This window comes from Oncorhynchus keta, chromosome 3 (assembly GCF_023373465.1).
Source record: "Oncorhynchus keta strain PuntledgeMale-10-30-2019 chromosome 3, Oket_V2, whole genome shotgun sequence".
NCBI lineage: Eukaryota > Metazoa > Chordata > Actinopteri > Salmoniformes > Salmonidae > Oncorhynchus > Oncorhynchus keta.
The window spans coordinates 1312010-1332096 of NC_068423.1; the positions used below are offsets into that span (position 1 = coordinate 1312010).

Consider the following 20087-nt stretch of genomic DNA (forward strand, 5'->3'; position numbering starts at 1 on the left):
GGGGCTAATGCTTAAGAGGGTGTGAACGATACTGAATGGGTGTAGACAAAGAAGAGCTCTTCATCAGATACCAAAACATTCAAAGGCGATTTTTTCAAAAGTGAGTTTACAAGCAGAATTATTTTCCCATTGTTCCTCAAATGCAGTGTATGAGATACCATTTTGTAGCCCTGAGTCTCTACTTTTATCCAATGTAAAAACACATTTTGCAACGTAAGACAGAATCGAGGTGGTGAGTCACATGTTTGATCAGTACACATATATAATGTATATACAAAAGGTTTGGGCTAGGCCCTTTAGCTCCAGTGATGGGAAGTCTTAACGCTACAGTGTACAATGACATTGTAGACGATTCTGTGCTTCCAACTTTGGGGCAACAGTTTTGGGAATGCCTTTTCCTGTTTCAGTATGACAATGCCCCCATGTACAAAGCGAGATCCATACAGATATGGTTTTTCGAGATCGGTGTGGAAGTACTTGACTGGCCTGCACAGAGCCCTGACCTCAACCCCATCAAACACCTTTGGCATGAATTGGAACGCCGACTGCGAGCCAGGCCTAATATATCAACATTAGTGCCGACCTCACTAATGCTCGTGGCTGAATGAAAGTCCCTGCAGCTGTGTTAAAACATCTAGTGGAAAGCCTTCCCAGAAGAATGGAGGCTGTTATAGCAGCAAATGGGACCAAGACCATATTAATGCCCATGATTTTGGAATGAGATGTTCGACGAGCAGGTGTCCACATATCTATTTGAATATTCAATGTTTGGTAACTGAACATTGCCCAGGGGCAGCACAGGTTTATGCTGTCATGTTCATGTTGTTTTAACTTTTTTTGTGGTGACCATAATATAGAGAGGACTAGTTGAAAATAGTTTTTTTTTTACCCAGAATAACATAATTTGTTCTTCCTTGACCTTGCCTTGTGTTCATTATTAATTGACATTAAGCTATACATTTACACATGTTATTTGAAGGGTAAGAAGTAAAATCCAGATTTAGGGAGTGTGACATCTCCCTAACATACAGTGTATCGGGTGTATCCACTGGAAACCAAAAGGAAACAAACAGGCCGAAACAGGGAGGTATCTACTTGAAAAATAAACTCATTTTAGTTGCAAAATGTTTTGCAACAGTCTTCTACGATGTGCACAAATGAAATACACCCAGTCCTTGAGATGGGATGTGGATAAAATGTAAGTGTCGAGTCATGTTCCCTTGTGTCACCCCACTAGACCCAACACTCAACTCGGTGACATTAACAGTAAATACCAGTAAACAAACACTGCAATTAGCAAGAAGCTTAATTATGCCCTCCTCATATTAAGTGTGATTATGCCTAATTAATATCAACCTTACAGTTGGCCTAATGACGCTGTGCTAACAGATAAGCCCTCTCTCTCTAAATATAATTAACACTTCCCTTTATTTAAATATTTTGCCAGACAGACAGTGAGTTTCACGAGGTCATTAACACCTAGATATCCTGATTATGAGGCATTAAAGAGTGTGTAAATGAGCAGTTCATGTTAAATTCCCCATCCATTAGTAGTCAGTGTCACGCCTGCTCCCGCACTTCTCCCTGGAGCTCGAGGGCGCCGGGCTCCACAGCATTACACACTCCTGCCACCATCATTACACACACCTGATTCCCTCGTCACATGCATCAGCAATCATTTGGACTCACCTGGACTCAATCACCTGTTATTTCCTTCCTTATATCTGTCTGTCCCCCGCTTCTGCATTAACATTCGTATGCCGTTTTGTCACCCATGTGCTGACACTGTTCCTGTCTTGTTCCTTGTCTGTTCCTCATTAAATGTTTGACTCCCCGTACCTGCTTCCCGACTTCAGCAGCGGTCCTTACAGAATGCGGAAGCCATCAAACGGCGCATCAGGGAGTGCTGGCATTTCGGTTAGTGGTGACATCGGGTCCAGGGGCCGCCGCCGATAGAAACAGGGGTGCCTAAGCTAGCTCATCAGAATTCCTAACTGGCTCAAGAGGTTTCCTTGCCCTGGATGGCTCGGCAGGCACACATCCCACGTCAGGCCTCAGCCAGATCGCCAGGGTTTTACACCTCAGCCGGCTCGCCAGGCTACCACGCCTCTGCCAGCTGGTCAAGATTTTACCCCCAGCCGGCTTGCCCAGTGCCCGTGCCTCGGCCAGCCCGTCAGGCCCACCCAGGTGGGACGCCGGGTGTTGCCCCCTAGGGGAGGGGGAGTACTGTCACACCTGCTCCCCAGGATTACGCACTCTTGCCAACATCATTACGCACACCTGCTTCATTCGTCACGCGCATCAGCGATCATTTGGACTCACCTGGACTCAATCACCTGTTATTTCCTTCCCCTGTTCAGACAGATATGTCTGTCAAATAATGTTACATCAACTGTAGCTTTGATTGGACTGATCATGTCAACATCACACTTTCAAAATCTTAGCGAGACAAGTAGTCATCATCATGACTCAACAATCTTGTCATATTGTTGTAACTTTAATGTGTTACAGAGTTAATGTTTAAGTTAATTCATGGAGCTGTATCTAAAGATATTTCTTTACAGTTATTTACATATGCAATTGTATTGGTTAGTATTGAATTTGACTACAAGATCCAGAATGCCTTGCGACAGGAATGAGAGAGATAACGCGGCAGTTATGTGCAGGTGCAAAGTGATTAAGCTGATTTTCCGCTAGCATCTTACCTGCATTGCTCTGTAGAATCTAAAGATATTAAATGTAACGTGAACAAGTATTATTACTAAAAGAAGCTTTCATATCAAACCCGACGTCCCGAGTCATTACTTTGAAGTTAGTTAATCTAAAACATATGAAGATAAATTATAGATTAAATGTATCGGTGCTCATTGGCCATCGGCCATTGGACCTAAACATTAAACAACAGTTTGGAAATTGCATATTCAACAATGAGTGGTTTGGAAGGAATCAGTGGCTAACTGTGAGCGTCGCAAAGCAATCACTATTTTGCTTCCCCTGCCTACTATTTGGTGGAGAGGATGTGTGGTCCAAGTCTGGTCTCTTTTCCAAGCTTAAAAGGATAAACATTCACACCTAATACATATTGGCCAGAAAAGGTTGAATACATTGGCCATGCTGTCAAACCAGCATTCCTTCTGCCGCGCTCAAAACATCTAGAAACTCGGAACTTGGACATCTCAGACCTTAGTGCGTTCAAGACAACTGGAAACTTGTAAAGAAACAACTGGGAAAGTAAGTTTTGAACGGTCATCCAACTCATAATTCCAAGTTGAGATCTCGGGCCTCTTTCTAGAGCTCTGACCTGAAGATCACTGACATCATAATTAAACTTTTTTTTTTGTTGAGTTCCCAGTTCTCTTAAACCCCATAAATTCAGAGAATGCCAGAATTTGACAACAAAGTTTGGCCTCAAGAAGGACCACCTTTCTGTTCAAGTGAGCACAGCATAGCGGTCCAAAAATATGTATTATATGCTGCTGCATAAATTATGTAATATGGCAGGGAGATAAGTGTAAAGTAATACTAATTGTATGTTGTGTAGTAAGCTATTAGTTACCCAGTAGCTCACCCTAAGAATTTGGTCCCTCTTCCCATCAGAACTACTGTTCTGACTTGGTGGTGCACATGCAGCCTAAAGCCTGTTTAACCTCTAGTGACTCCCCATCCCGCGTGCGGGAGCGTAATCATCGACTGACACTAATTAGCATAACGCAAAGGACTTAAATATTCCTAGAAAATATTTATATTCAAAATCACAAGTGAAATATATTGAGACACAGCTTAGCCTTTTGTTAGTCACTCTGTCATCTCAGCTTTTCAAAATATGCTTTACAGCCAAAGCTAGACAAGCATTTGTGTTTCGATAGCCTAGCATAGCATTTTGTCCAGCTAGCAGCAGGTAACTTGGTCACGGAAATCAGAAAAGCAATCAAATTAAATCGTTTTCCTTTGATGAGCTTCGAATGTTTTCACTCACGAGACTCCCAGTTAAATAGCCAATGTTCCTTTTTTCCAAAAATATTATTTATGTAGGCGAAATAGCTCCGTTTGTTCTTCACGTTTGGCTCAGAAATCGCCCGGGAATTGCAGTCACAAACGCCGAAAAATATTCCAAATTGGCTCCATAATATCGACAGAAACATGGCAAACGTTGTTTATAATCAATCCTCAAGGTGTTTTTCAAATATCTATTCGATAATATATCCACCGGGACAATTGGTTTTTCAGTAGGACCGATTGGAATAATGGCTACCTCTGTATTTTACGCAAGAATCACTCTGGGAGCCATCAGGTGACCAGTTGCGCAATGTAGCCTCTTACGGGTATTCTTCAACATAAATGTGTAAAACTACGTCACAATGCTGTAGACGCCTTGGGGAATACGGAGAAAAAGTAATCTGGTTGATAGCCAATTCACTGCTCAATAGGGACGCAGAGCTTTCAAAAGATGAGTCACTTCCGGATTGGATTTTTCCTGCAATATCAGTTCTGTTATACTCACAGACAATATTTTTACAGTTTTGGAAAATTGAGTGTTTTCTATCCTAAGCTGTCAATTATATGCATATTCTAGCATATTGTCCTGACAAAATATCCTGTTTACTACGGGAACATTGTTTTTCCAAAAATGAAAATACTGCCCCCTTGTCACAAATTAATGGAAATGTCATCATCAAATATTGTAAAAGCTTTCATTGTCTGCTTATATTCCCCTGTTATTTATCCTACGGTTCTAACTTGGTGTACAGGGAGAATACTGTAAGAACGCCCATGTTCTGAATTCAAAGTGCTTACAAAGATGTATATGCTAAAACCGCCACTGTCTAGATGTGTTGTTTGGCAGTAATGATTGACAAGGGTTCGTAGCCATCAGATCGCAAGCATCATTGTGAAGGTCTTTCCTTAGATCTGGGTCGGAGCAATGGCGGAAGTGGATGTTCTGTTTGAAACTGATTGCAAGAAAGGAAAGGTAAAGTTGTCATGAAATCTAGTATAACCAAGCCTAGTTTAAACTCGTTTTTAGTCTGAGTGAGGGTTTTGGACTGATGGAGTTACCTGGTAGATTCATTTGACTTCTCAATAAAAATCATGGATGTGTTGGATAATAATATATTCCAACGTCCACAGATGTCCGGAATTAAACTATACTATACTCTAGTGTACTGTAGTCTATTCTATTAAATCAACTCTACTGTCCTGTACCGTAACATACCATATCGTACTCTACTGTACTAAACTATGCCTTACTCTACTGTGATGTTCAAACTTGTTAAACAGCCAAGAGATCTATGATTCGTTCTAATCCAGAGTGATTTACAGTCAGTGCATTCAGGTAGATAAACAACATATCACATCCATAGAAACTAAAAAAATATTCTGTAACCGTTACTGAAAATGTTATTGGAGTGGTCTGTTGGTTTATTCTGTAGGTTGGACTACTTTGAACATAATATTTGACAGTTTTAGAGCTTTTGAAAAAGCTAACATAGGTGCATGTGACAGATGGGAGCAATAATAAATATTCTGTTGGACTCTTCAGTTGGCTCCTCTTTCCTATATTAAGAGGCTTGACCAAGAGCAGTATTGATTTGAATGAATGAATCCATACCTCGGGTTTATCACCTTTGGAAGGCGGTGCTTGGTGTTCATTGGCCGTGTCAGGCGTGATTCTAATGTTCTTCAGTAGAGGGCCCTTGCGTACAAATTCCCCATAGCTGTGTTGTACCTCATTTCCCTCCTTCGGAGAACAGTACTTACAGTCATAAATGTACATTTTCACTCTAGAAAATTTGAATTTTCTTAAAACACACACACACACACTGAATGTGTCCTATGTGTGTGTTTGTTGCAGTGTGGAGCAGGCAATGTTGTGGAGTGTGGGTTTCGGTGGCAGGATGACGGTGGCCAAGCTTCTCCTATCCTTCTTCATCCTAAACTCCTTTTGCGAAGGTGAGTCCCCACTACTTACTACTTACTCTCCATGTTATCCCTCTCTCATATCCTTCCATGAAATCACATTCCACTCCTACATTCCCTTTGTTCTCCTCCCTCTCCTCTTCTCAAAACCCAAATTTTCCTCCCTTATAATTATTTTTGTTTTGTTTTACATATCTATCAATCGCCAATCCCTCTTATCACTTCTTGTCTCTTTAGTCTAGCTTTCTTCATCCATACCTGGTGATCCATCTTGAACAATATGTCTGCCTGAACTGTCAGGACACGGTTACGAACTCAGGTCTCCGGTGTGAGAAACAGTCACTTAGTAAACTGAGCCACTAATAGTCGGCAGAACCCAGAAGATGAGGCAGACACAGCAGTACTAGAGACGGTGATTTAATAAAGAAAAAAGGAAAAGATCTTCAGGCAAAAATATAAATCCACAATATCATGTTGCCCAGCAACAGCCCCAAAACATCACTGCTCTAGAGGAGATCTGCATGGAGGAATGGGCCAAAATACCAGCAACAGTGTGTGAAAACCTTGTGAAGACGTACAGAAAACGTTTGACCTCTGTCATTGCCAACAAATGGTATATAACAAAGTATTGAGATCAACTTTTGTTATTGACCAAATACTTATTTTCCACCATAATTTGCAAATAAATTCATTAAAAATCCAGAATGTGATTTTCTGGATTTCTTATTCTCATTTTGTCTGTCATAGTTGAAGTGTACCTATGATGAAAATTACAGACCTCTCTCATCTTTTTAAGTGGGAGAACTTGCACAATTGGTGGCTGACTAAATACTTTTTTGCCCCATTGTATATGGATGAGCGATGGCCGAGCAGCATAGGCAGATGTAATAGATGGTATAAGATACAGTATATACATGAGATGAGTGATGTAGGATATTTAATCATTGTTAAAGTGTCGTCATTTAACGTGATGAGTGATCCATTTATTAAAGTGTCAATGATTTGAGTCTGTATCTAGTCAGCAGCCTCTCTGAGTTAGTGATTGCTATTTAACAGTCTGATAGCCTTTAGATAGAAGCTGTTTTTCAGTCTCTCGGTCCCAGCTTTGATGCACCTGTACTGACCTCGCCTTCTGGATGGCAGCAGGGTGAACAGGCACTTTTTGTCCTTCCTGTGACATCACTAGTTGTAGGTGTCCAGGAAGACAGGTAGTTTCCCCCCTGGTGATGTGTTGTGCAGACCACACCACCCTCTGGAGTGCCTTGCGGTTGAGGGTGGTGCAGTTGCCGTACCAGGCGGTGATATTGTGCATCTGTAAAAGTTTGTCAGGTTTTTAGGTGACAAAACAAATGTATTCAGCATCCTGAGGTTGAAGAGGAGCTGTTGCACCTTCTTCACTACACTGTCTGTATGGGTGGCCCATCTGTGATGTGCACGGCGAGGAACTTAAAAAACTTTCCACCTTCTCCACTACTTTCCCGTCAATGTTGTGTAAATGCGGTGGTTCACGCTTTCAGTTTTGCACGAAAGCCGCCATCTATTGATGGTTTCTGCACTTCCTAATAAACTCATTCACAGAGTCAGCGTATACATCGATGTTATTCTCTGAAGCTGCCTGGAACATTTCCCAGTCCGCGTGATCAAAATAATCTTGAAGCGTGAATTCCGATTGGTCAGACCAGCGTTGAATGGTTCTAGTCGCAGGTACATCCTGTTTGAGTTTCTGCCTATAGGACGGTAGGAGCAAAATGGAGTCGTGGTCTGATTTGCCGAAGGGAAGGTGGGGGAGGGCCTTGTATGCATCGCGGAAGTTAAAGTAGCGGCCAGTGTATTGTCCGCATGAGTGCCGCAATCGACATGTTGACAGAATTTAGGTAGCCTTGTTCTCAAATTTGTTTTGTTAAAATCATAAGCACGATCAAGCACGCACACACACATATCCGTATTCCTGCAGTGTATGCCTATGTCTCCAGGTACTTAAACATTTATTTCTGTATAGGGACATCACAAGACCCTATAGTGCCTAACCTAATCCCACTCTTCTCTCTTTCTCTCCTCTTCCACAGCCTCCAACCAGCCTCCACGCTTCCAGAACTACTTTTTCCACTCCTATCTTCTCATCTACGAGAACACACCAGTCGGTGAGTCTTAGTGTGTGTGACCATATTTGATTTGTGTGTCAGCAGACGGTCCAGTTTTCATTTACAGCGATATGGAGGACCAGAGCAATATAGAACATTAACCTCTCTAGAGTAGGGGGCAGCATTCAGCATTTTGGATGAAAAGCATGCCCAAATTAAATGGCCTGCTACTCGGGCCCAGAAGATATGACATGCATATAACTGGTAGATTTGGATAGAAAACACTAACATTTCCAAAACTGTTAAAATAGTGTCTGTGAGTATAACATAACTGATTTAGCAGGCGAAAACCTGCGAAAATCCATTCAGGAAGTACTTTTTTTGTTGGTTTTGTAGTTTTCTATTCAATGCCATTACAGTATCCATTGACTTACAGTATCCATTGACTCAGATGTGAGGGAGTAAGACTGAGGGAGTAAGACAGTCTGAATGAGTGGACCCTAACGTGTCGCAGAGCTTTTTCAGGCGCATGTGCATTTCTTGTTTACCTTTTATATTGACAACATCATTGTCCGGTTGAAATATTATAGATCATTTAGGCTAAAAAACAACCTGAGAATGGAATATAAACATCGTTTGACATGTTTCTATGAACTTTATGGATACAATTTGGATTTTATGTCTGATTGTTTTGACTGAGTTTGAGCCTGTGGATTACTGAAGAAAACGCGCTACCAAAACTGAGATTTTTGGATATAAAGAGACTTCATCGAACAAAATGAACATTTATTGAGTAAATGAATGTCTTCTGATTGCCACCATATGAAGATCATCAAAGATAAGGGAATAATTGTATCTCTACTTCTGAGTTTTGTAACGCTTCTGCTTGGCTGGTTACTGTTTGTAATTATTTGTCAACTGGGCTATGTTCTGGGTTAGGTATGCTTTCGCTGAAAAGCACTTTATAAATATGACCCTATGGTTGGTTTAACAAGAATTTAATTTTAAACCTATGTAAAATATGTTTTGTTTTCTGAATTTTTATAATTAGCATTTCTGTAATTGAATTTGGCGCTCTACAACCTCACTGGATGTTGGCCAGATGGGACGCTAGCGTTTATTCATGTATACGGGTAAAAGTCTAGCTATATTTTCCGATATCATACATTCCTAATTTTGTCAAAGTAATTTTCATTGAAAGTTAAAGCGTACTGTTAGCTAGGTAGTGACCGTTAGATTGCTGCCTCGCTAGCAAACATTACATTTATGATCTGTGTGATAATATTATTCAAATCAGAAAATATTTGCATTGCTAGTTAAAACTTCTAATGGCTTGGGGAAGGGTTTTGATGTCTGGATGAGAACGTGTCCAATGTAAACTGCCTGTTACTCAGGCCCAGAAGCTAGGATATGCATACAATTGGTCGATTTGGATAGATTGGTAGATTTGGATAGAAACACAGTTTCCAGAACTGTTAAAATTATGTCTGGTGAGTATAATAGAACTGATATGGCATGTGAAAACCTGAGGAAAATCCAACCCGGGAAGTGGGATTTTTTATGATTATTTTCAATTGGATGCCTATAGAGTATCTAATGGGTTAGGATCCAGATTGCAGTTGAAGCCTATGGCTTCCACTAGTCTTTAGACATTGTTTCAAGCTTGTTTTCTGCTGGTTTTGCACATGAACGAGTGCGCAGTCTTCGTTGTTTTTCCTTTCTATTCAATACGCTATTGTCAGGTTGTCCGAATATTTAGATAATTGACAACCTGAGGATTAATTATAAACATCGTTTGACATGTTTCGATGTACCTTACCGGTACTGTTAGGATGTATTCATCTGCATCTTTTGGCCGTCTTTGAGCCAGTGTATAACTGAACAACACACGCCAACAAAACTGAGTTTTTGGGATATAAACAGGGACTTTATAGAACAAAACAAGCATTTATTGTGTAGCTGAGACTCTTGTGACTGCAACCATATGAAGATCTTCAAAGGTATATGATAAATTTTATGGCTATTCTCGCTATTTTGGTTGTAAAATGTTTGTATGCTTTTGTAAGCAGGGCACTGTCCTCAGATAACTTGGTATGCTTTCACCGTAAAGCCTTTTTGAAATCTGACAAAGCGGCTGGATTAACAAGAAGATCATCTTTAATCCGATGTACAGCGATTGGATTTTTTATGGATGTTTATTATGACTATTTCTGCTGTCGAGGTGGGTCTCTAGCAGAACGCTTGCGCCAGAAATGTTAAAGCCTAATGTTAGCTAGCTAACATTGAACGTAGTTGGTTAGCACTTCAGCTACAATAGCTTGCGAAAGTATTCACACTCTTGGCATTTTTCCTATTTTGTTGCCTTACAACCTGGAATTAAAATATATATTTTTTGGGGGGGGGGGTTATATTTGATTTACACAACATGCCTACCACTTTGAAGATACAAAATATTTTTTATTGTGAAACGAACAAGAAATATAACAAAAAACAGAATTTGAGCGTGCATTAATTCACCCCCCCCCCCCCACCCCCCAAAGTCAATATTTTGTAGAGCCACCTTTTGCAGCAAATACAGCTGCAAGTCTCTTGGGGTATGTCTCTATCAGCGTGGCACATCTAGCCACTGAGATTTTTGCCCATTCTTCAAGGAAAAACTGCTCCAGCTCCTTCAAGTTGGATGGGTTCCGCTGGTGTATAGCAATCTTTAAGTAAAACCACAGATTCTCAATTGGATTGAGGTCTGGGCTTTGACGAGGCCATTCCAAGACATTTAAATGTTTCCTCTTATATCACTCAAGTGTTGCTTTAGCAGTATGTTTAGGGTCATTGTCCTGCTGGAGGGGGAACCTCCGTCCCAGTCTCAAATCTCTGGATGACTGAAACAGGTTTCCCTCAATAATTCTCCTGTATTTAGCGGCATCCATCATTCCTTCAATTCTGACCAGTTTTCCAGTTTCTGCCGATGAAAAACATCCCCACAGCATGATGCTTCCACCACCATGCTTCACTGTTGGGATGAGGTTCTCAGGGTGATGTGAAGTGTTGGGTTTGCCCCAGACATAGCCTTTTCCTTGATGGCCAAAAAGCTCAATTTTAGTCTCATCTGACCAGAGTACCTTCTTCCAAATGTTTGGGCAGTCTCCCACATGCCTATTGGCAAACACCAAATGTGTTAGCTTATTTTTTTCTTTAAGCAATGGCTTTTTTTCTTGCCACTCTCTGTAGAGTGTATGGGTTAAAATTGTTCTAAAATGGTTAAAATGGTTCTATGGACATATGCAATCTCTGCTGTGGAGCGTTGCAGCTCCTTCAGGCTTATCTTTGATCTCTTTGTTGCCTCTCTGATTAATGCCCTCCTTGCCTGGTCCATGAGTTTTGGTGGGCGGCCCTCTCTTGACAGGTGCCATATTCTTTCCATTTTTAATAATGCATTTAATGGTGCTCGGGGGATGTTCAAAGTTTCAGATTTTTTTTTAACCCAACCCTGATCTGTATTTCTCCACAACTTTGTCCCTGAGCAGTTTGGAGAGCTCCTTGGTGTATTGGTGCCACTTGCTTGGTGGTGCCCCTTGCTTAGTGGTGTTGCAGACTCTGGGGCCTGTGACACTTAACTAAAGTCCACCTGTGTGCAATCTAACTAATTATGTGACTTCTGAAGGTAATTGGTTTCACCATATCTTATTTATGGGCTTCATAGCAAAGGGGTGAATACATATGCACGCGCCACTTTTCCTTGTTTTTTAAAAACATTTTTATTTTTTAAATTTCATTTCACTTCACCAATTTGGACTATTTTGTGTATGTCCATTACATTAATTCAATTTAAATTACAGGGTGTAATGCAACAATATAGGACCAACAGCAAGGGAGATTAATATTTTTGCAAGGTACCTGCAGATTCATACTACAGCTATGACAGTCTTACTATTGGTAGTAGTATGAGTTGGGATTTTGTCGGTTTATTGTTTAGCTAGCTAAACATGTCTAAACAAAGGACTCCACTTCATTAAATGATTCTCCAGGTGTGTCTGGGGGGTGATTAAGGCCATCTATTGTATTTAATGAACATGTCTAGACAATAGTGACCTATCCACTTAGCTAGATGTGGCTGTTTTTTCTATAGCATTTTCTTCACATGACCCATCAATTTAGCCAAGTTTGTCATGTACGTTTGTCATCTAACCATTATAAAATATTTATCTGGGCACATTCTGTTTTTGATATTGTACTATGCAAGTAACCATTTCACTGTACCTTTGAACCCTGTTTCCTGTGCATGTGACAAGTAAACTTAGATTTTATTTTATTTAGTGTGTGTTTACCAGCGACTCAAATGTGAAGAACAAGATGACTAGAACTAGATAAAGTGTATTTTTACCTGGAGTTTTTCCTTATTGTAGGCTACTACTTTTACCACTTTTAGTTTTGAAATATTTGGTTGTTTACTAAACCACTCACTCTGTTTATCACATGGCCTCACATGTGAAACCTTAAATAAATGGGTGGGGCTAAGGCTTAAGAGGGTGTGAACGATGCTGAATGCGTGTAGACAAAGAAGAGCTCTCCAGTAGGTCTACCCAAATATTCAAGGGTCATTTTCTCAAAAGTGGCTTTACAAGTTTATCAACTTTCAAAGCAGATTTAGTTTCCCATTGTTCCTCAACTGTAGTGTATGATATACCGTTTTGTAGCTCATCCATGTATACAGGTAAGAGTCATTTTCAGATATTATACTTTTTCAAATTTTGTCAGTCATTTTCATTTTCATGTACGATATACCATTGTGTACCTCTGAGTCTCTACTTTTATCCAATGGAAAAAACAACATTTCAAATGTTGCTGCATAAAACTGAATCAAGCCCGTCGGTCATATGTGACCGACTGCCTCGATTTGGTCTTATGAAGCAAAATTTTAACATTTATTTTTTCCATTGGATAAACGTAGTGAGTCAATTTAAAATAGTAAATTTTGCCTCATAAGACCAAATCGAGACAAAATTTGAAAAGTATAATAACTGAAAATGACTCTTACCTGTATACATGGATGAACTGTGTCAAGTGTTGTACTGAGTAAGGTGAGTAAGGACTCAGTGGTATCTTGGTGGTATCTTGAGTCGATGTCTGCATCCCAAATGGTTCTGGTCAAAAGTAGTCCCAGCCCTTGACTTTTTTCACATTTTGTTGTGTTACAAAGTGGGATTAAAATGGATTTAATTTTTTTTTTGTCAATGACCTACACTAAATTCTTTAATGTTAAAGTGGAAGAAAAATTCTAACATTTGTAAAAAAAAAAAAGATGAAAGATGAAACTCTAATATATCTTGATTAAATAAGTATTCAACCCCCTGAGTCAATACATCACCTTTGGCAGCGATTACAGATATGAATATTTCTGATATATTAGAGCTTTTCGCACCTGGATTATACAATTATTCTTTAACAAATTCTTCAAGCTCTGTCAAGATGGTTGTTGATCATTGCTAGACCGCATTTCAAGTCTTGCTATAGATTTTCAAGCCAATTTAAGTCAATTCTGTAACTATGCCACTCAGGAACATTCAATATCGCCTTGGTAAACAATTCCGGTGTATATTTGGTCTTGTGTTTTAGGTTATTGTCTTGCTGAAAGGGGAATTTGTCTCCCAGTGTCTGTTGGAAAGCAGATTGAACCAGGTTTTCCTTAAAAGCTCTATTCCATTTCTTTCTTATTTTTAGCCTTTTTTCTGTGGTACTTTAAATCAAATCAAAATATACCATGGTTAGCAGATGTTAATCTAGCGAAATGCTTGTGCTTCTAACAATTAACCCAAAACTAACTAACAATTCTTATACACAGTGTAAGGGGATAAAGAATATGTACATAAGGATATATGAATGAGTGATGGTACAGAGCAGCATACAGTAGATGGTATCGAGTACAGTATATACATATGAGATGAGTATGTAGACAAAGTAAACAAAGTGGCATAGTTAGTGGCTAGTGATACATGTATTACATAAGGATGCAGTCTAGAGTGTACGCATATGAGATGAATAATGTAGGGTAAGTAACATTATATAAGGTAGCATTGTTTAAAGTGGCTAAGTTGGGTCAGTGTCAATGACAGTGTGTTGGCAGCAGCCACTCAATGTTAGTGGTGGCTGTTTAACAGTCTGATGGCCTTGAGATAGAAGCTGTTTTTCAGTCTCTCGGTCCCAGCTTTGATGCACCTGTACTGACCTCGCCTTCTGGATGATAGCGGGGTGAACAGGCAGTGGTTCGGGTGGTTGATGTCCTTGATGAGCTTTATGGCCTTCCTGTAACATCGGGTGGTGTAGGTGTCCTGGAAGGTAGTTTGTCCCCGGTGATGCGTTGTGCAGACCTCACTACCCTCTGGAGAGCCTTACGGTTGAGGGCGGAGCAGTTGCCGTACCAGGCGGTGATACAGCACGCCAGGATGCTCTCGATTGTGCATCAAGTTTGTAGTGCTTTTGGTGACAAGCCAAATTTCTTCAGCCTCCTGCAGTTGAAGAGGCGCTGCTGCTCCTTCTTCAGACGCTGTCAGTGTGAGTGGACCAATTCAGTTTTGTGATGTGTATGCCGAGGAACTTAAAACTTGCTACCCTCTCCACTTCTGTTCCATCGATGGATAGGGGGTGTTCCCTCTGCTGTTTTGAAGTCCACAATCAAGTTTTGTTGACGTTGAGTGTGAGGTTATTTTCCTGACACCACACTCCGAGGGCCCTCATAGGCTGTCTCGTCGTTGTTGGTTCAAGCCTACCACTTCCGCAAACTTATTGAGTTTGGCCAGCAGTTTTCAGACGCACCCTTGTGGGGCCCCCGTGTTGAGGATCAGCAGATTGCCTACCCTTGTCAGGAAGTCCAGTACCCAGTTGCACAGGGCGGGGTCGAGACCCAGGGTCTCGAGCTTGATGACGAGCTTGGAGGGTACTATGGTGTTGAAGAGCTTAGTCGATGAACAGCATTCTCACATAGGTATTCCTCTTGTCCAGGTGGGTTAGGGCAAATTGCATCGTCTGTGGACCTATTTGGGCGGTAAGCAAATTAGTGGGTCTAGGGTGTCAGGTAGGGTGGAGGTGATATGGTCCTTGACTAGTCTCTCAAAGCAATGACGGAAGTGAACCGGTAGTCATTTAGCTCAGTTACCTTAGCTTTATTGGGAACAGGAACAATGGTGGCCCTCTTGAAGCATGTGGGAACAGCAGACTGGTATAGGGATTGATTGAATATGTCCGTAAACACACCGGCCAGCTGGTCTGCGCATGCTCTGAGGGCGCGGCTGGGGATGCCGTCTGGGCCTGCAGCCTTGCGAGGGTTAACACGTTTAAATGTCTTACTCACCTCGGCTGCAGTGAAGGAGAGACCCATGTTTTCGTTGCAGGCGTGTCAGTGGCACTTATTGTCCTCAAAGCGGGCAAAAAGTTATTTAGTCTGCCTGGGAGCAAGACATCCTGGTCCGTGACTGGGCTGGGTTTTTCTTGTAGTCCGTGATTGACTTAGACTCTGCCACATGCCTCTTGTGTCTTTGAGATTCCACTTTGTCTCTGTACTGACCTTAGCTTGTTTAATAGCCTTGCGGAGGGAATAGCTGCATTGTTTATATTCGGACATGTTACCAGACACCTTGCCCTGATTAAAAGCAGTGGTTTGCGCTTTCAGTTTCACGCGAATGCTGCCATCAATCCACGGTTTCTGGTTAGGGAATGTTTTTATCGTTGCTATCGACATCTTGACGCAGTTCTAATGAACTCGCACACCATCAGCGTATTCGTCAATATTTTTAAGTCAGAAACATGTCCCAGTCCACGTGATGGAAGCAGTCTTGGAGTGTGGAGTCAGCTTGGTCTGACCAGCGTTGGACAGACCTCAGCGTGGGAGCCTCTTGTTTTAGTTTCTGCCTGTAGGCAGGGATCAGCAAAATGGAGACGTGGTCAGCTTTTCCGAAAGGGGGGCGGGGCAGGGCCTTATATGCGTCGCGGAAGTTAGAGTAACAATGATCCAAGGTTTTACCACCCCTGGTTGCGCAATCGATATGCTGATAAAATTTAGGGAGTCTTGTTTTCAGATTAGCTTTGTTAAAATCCCCAGCTACAATGAATGCAGCCTCCGGATAAATGGTTTCCAGTTTGCAAAGAGTTAAATAAAGTTCAGAGCCATCGATGTGTCTGCTTGGGGGGGGGGATATATACGGCTGTGATTATAATCGAAGAGAATTCTCTTGAAAGATAATGCGGTCTACATTTGATTGTGAGGAATTCTAAATCAGGTGAACAGAAGGATTTGAGTTCCTGTATGTTTCCTTCATCACACCATGTCTCGTTAGTCATGAGGCATACGCCCCCGCCACTCTTCTTACCAGAAAGATGTTTGTTTCTGTCGGCGGTTCTGTCGGCGGTTTCTACCTTTTCTCCCCAATTTTGTGATATCCAATTGGTAGTTACAGTCTTGACCCATCACTGAACTCTGTGGTGGTTAATTTCTGTATTATCAAATGAGGAGCGACAAACTTATCACACAAGTCAGAGTTATACTTAAACTAAATATTTAATAGTGAGAGCTTAGCAATAGCGATGGCTTGTCGACGAATCACAGTCTCTTTGATTCGTTGAGAGCCACAACACAAAGGCTACTGAGATCTTTTATAGCAAAGATCCACCCCCTAGTCGACATAACAAACCACCCGTTTTGATCGGGTCACAAAGTGAGACTTTTTAAATGAGAAAGGAGTATCCCGTGGCCAGATTATCTTTCAGGTTGGCTCCTAAAACGAGGTTCCAATCTCGTTCCTGGTCCTTCATAGCACAAAAACTCCAACTGATCCAATTGCATAAATCAATTGTCAACTCCAGATACTCCCATCTCAAGTAAAACCCCTTCTTGACCCCACTCCTGGACAAGCTCACTGAGGGGAGTAAGTCTCTAGGTCATACACTATCCCAGGATTAGTGCAACATCAGAGATGACATACAATGGTTCCAGACACTACCACGCACATCCCCCAATGCCAAAGGAGGGAGTGACTGGCGCACAGACATTGTGGAGAGAAGTAATTGGTTCCCCATTAATCACGCCATCCCTTCACATGGTTTAAAGAATAGGTAAAGACACATTGACATATGAAGACAATGTTCCCTCCTGTCCTCTTCCCTTTTTGATATTCTGTATAGCACCAGCGACATGTGAAAGACAAATCTGACCTCTCCCCTCTCTCGGCCCCAGGTGACTGAGCCCCAGCTGAAGGAAGAACTGCAATTGCCAACACCAGAGTCCGAAGGGATACATTCTAATAACAAGTATATCACATAAGACATCTTAATTATCTATGTTACCCAACTTTGTATTTTGGACAAAAATGTTAATTTCTTTGCACCCTTTTTTGCAGTTTTCACTCTGTCAATTAGGTTAGTATTCTGGAATAACTACAATGTTATTGATCCATCCTCAGGCGTATCCTATCACAGCCATTAAACTCTGTAACTGTTTTAAAGCCACCATGGGGAAATCCTTAAGTGGTTTCATTCCTCTCCGGCAACTGAGTTAGGAAGGATGCCGGTATCTTTGTAGTGACTGGGTGTATTGATACACCATCCAAAGTGTAATTAGTAACTTCACCATGCTCAAAGGAATATTCAATGTCTGCTTCTTTTTTTACCCATCTACCAATAGGTGTCTTTCTTTGTGAGCCATTGGAAAACCCCCCTGGTCTTTGTGGTTGCATCTCACTGCTCGACTACAGAGATGAGGTAGTCATTCAAAAATGTTAAACACTGTTATTACACACAAATGGCGGTCAGTGCCTTTTCAGATGAGGGAGGGACATTTTTTTTCATGAGCATGGCCTTATTGGATGACTGTCATTAATATTCCATTCACCCAGTTAAATGTAACAGTGATAGGTTTAGGCTACTACATGATACTAGAATTTTACCTATTCCCATCTACAACCTAGCCTATGAATGAAAGTTTAGAACGTAGGTGCACACAGGTCAAGAGACAAATTTGATGTGACAGAGAGTGACACATGGACAGACCGTGATATTCAATACCGCCTTGCACACTCTTGCCTGCATCTAGCTGACATTGGGTCTAATCATTAGTCCAACAGTTGGAAATGAGAGTTTCCATTGGACAAATTCAGATATGTTTATCCCCATTTTGTTTCGTTTGCTTCTGTTTCAGAAACTTTTATTCAGCAGAATCGGCGGACTGAATACACCCCTGATCACGCGTAAACACAACACATCAGCTGTATGTGACCAGGGGAAAAAAAACTTTCCAAGCCAAACCGCTACGCACAGCCTAGATTATTGTCACCATATTAGCTAAAGTAGCATCATAGTCAGCATAGCTAATAGAACTAACGCGTTAGTAAACCCGCTACAATTAGTGTACTGGCGGGCCCCTGTGGCAATAAATTAGTCAAACCAAAAGCTTACCTTGACTTGAGTTCCAGTGTTGTGTTGGATGGTCATAGCCAGCTAGCTAACATAGCATCACTCTGTTTGAGCAACTGCAGCTAGCTAAACTAACGAGCTACATTTGCTAGCTAAGTAAGGGAAACTGAAAGTGAAAAAATTTACAACATCTCTTTCGCTCTTGTTTCTCCTTCATTTAGGAAGAAACTAATTTGTTAAAAACTGTTCAACTATTTTCTTTCTCTCTCTTTGAGTCAACTACTCACCACATGTTATGCACTGCAGTGCCAGCTAGCTGTAGCTTATGCTTTCAGTTAATTCTCTGATCCTTTGATTGGGTGGACAGCATGTCAGTTCATGCTGCAAGAGCTCTGATATGTAGGAGGACGTCCTCTGGAAGTTGTCACAATTACTGTGTCAGTCTATGTAAGGGGGTGAGAACCATGAACTTCCTACATTTGTATTGAAGTCAATGTACTCTGAGGAGGAATGCAGCTAGCTGTCCCCTGGCTACACCATGGCGCTACCCTACTGAGTGCTTTTGAGGCTACTGTAGACATTTGCAAGATAGTGTGCTATAATCAATTATTTGGTGACGTGGTTATATTTAGCATAGTTTTATCTGAAAAGGATACCTTTTTAAATGTACATTTTTATGAAATTCACTGAGGAGGATGGTCCTCCCCTTCCTCCTCTGAGGAGCCTCCACTGAGTCCATGCAATTTATTATCTGATTTGTTAAGCAAGTTTTTACTCCTGAACGTTTTTAGACTTGCCATAACAAAGGGGTTGAATACTTATTGACTCAAGACATTACAGCTTTTCATTTTTTGACATTATGCCAGTGACACAAAATCCAAGGGGTATGAATACCTTTTGAAGGCACTGTATAAGGAATAGAGTACCATTTGGGATGCAGGCAATGATTTTCACATCTAGCCAGGTCTCTCAAGAGGCTTTGAATTTAAAAAAATATACACTGAACAAAAATATAACGCAACATGTAAAGTGGTGGTCCAATGTTTCATGAGCTGAAATAAAAGATCCAAGAAACGTTCCATACGCACAAAAGGCATTTTCTCTAAAATGTTGTGCACAATGTATTTACATCCCTGTTAGTAAACATTTGTCCTTTGCCAAGATAATCCATCCACTTTACAGGTGTGGCAAAACAAGAGGCTGATTAAACAGCATGACCATGATACAGGTGCACATTGTGTTAAGGACAATGCCAGGCCACTCTGACACACAACACAATGTCAAACATGATTTTGAGGGAATATGCAATTGGCATGCTGACTGCAGGAATGTCCAACTGGCCTCGCAACCGCAGACCACGTGTATGGCGTCATGTTGGCAAGCGGTTTGCTGATGCCAACGTTGAAAACAGATTGCTCCATGGTGGCAGTGGGGTTATGGTATGGGCAGGCATAAGCTATGGACAACAAACACAATTGCAGTTTATCTATTGCAATTTGAATTCACAGAGATACCGTGACAGGATCCTGAGGCCCATTGTCGTGCCATTCATCCGTCGCCATCATATCATGTTTCAGCATGATAATGCACGGCCCCATGACACAAGGATCTGTTCACAATTCCTGGAAGCTGAAAATGTATCAGTTCTACCACGGCTTGAATACGCACCAGACATGTCACCCATTGAGCATG

The 20087-nt window shown here is 41.3% G+C and overlaps 1 protein-coding gene across 1 annotated transcript in view; it reads left to right on the forward strand.

The window, feature by feature from the left end:
- Nucleotides 1–20087, forward strand: part of LOC118363666 (cadherin-23-like) — a 544503-nt gene that overhangs the window by 49061 nt on the left and 475355 nt on the right. Inside the window, exons 2-3 of the mRNA XM_052486131.1 lie at nucleotides 5852–5949; nucleotides 7983–8057. Coding sequence (XP_052342091.1) covers nucleotides 5865–5949; nucleotides 7983–8057 — 160 coding nt within the window. The 5' untranslated portion in view covers nucleotides 5852–5864. The remainder of the gene's footprint in view (nucleotides 1–5851; nucleotides 5950–7982; nucleotides 8058–20087) is intronic.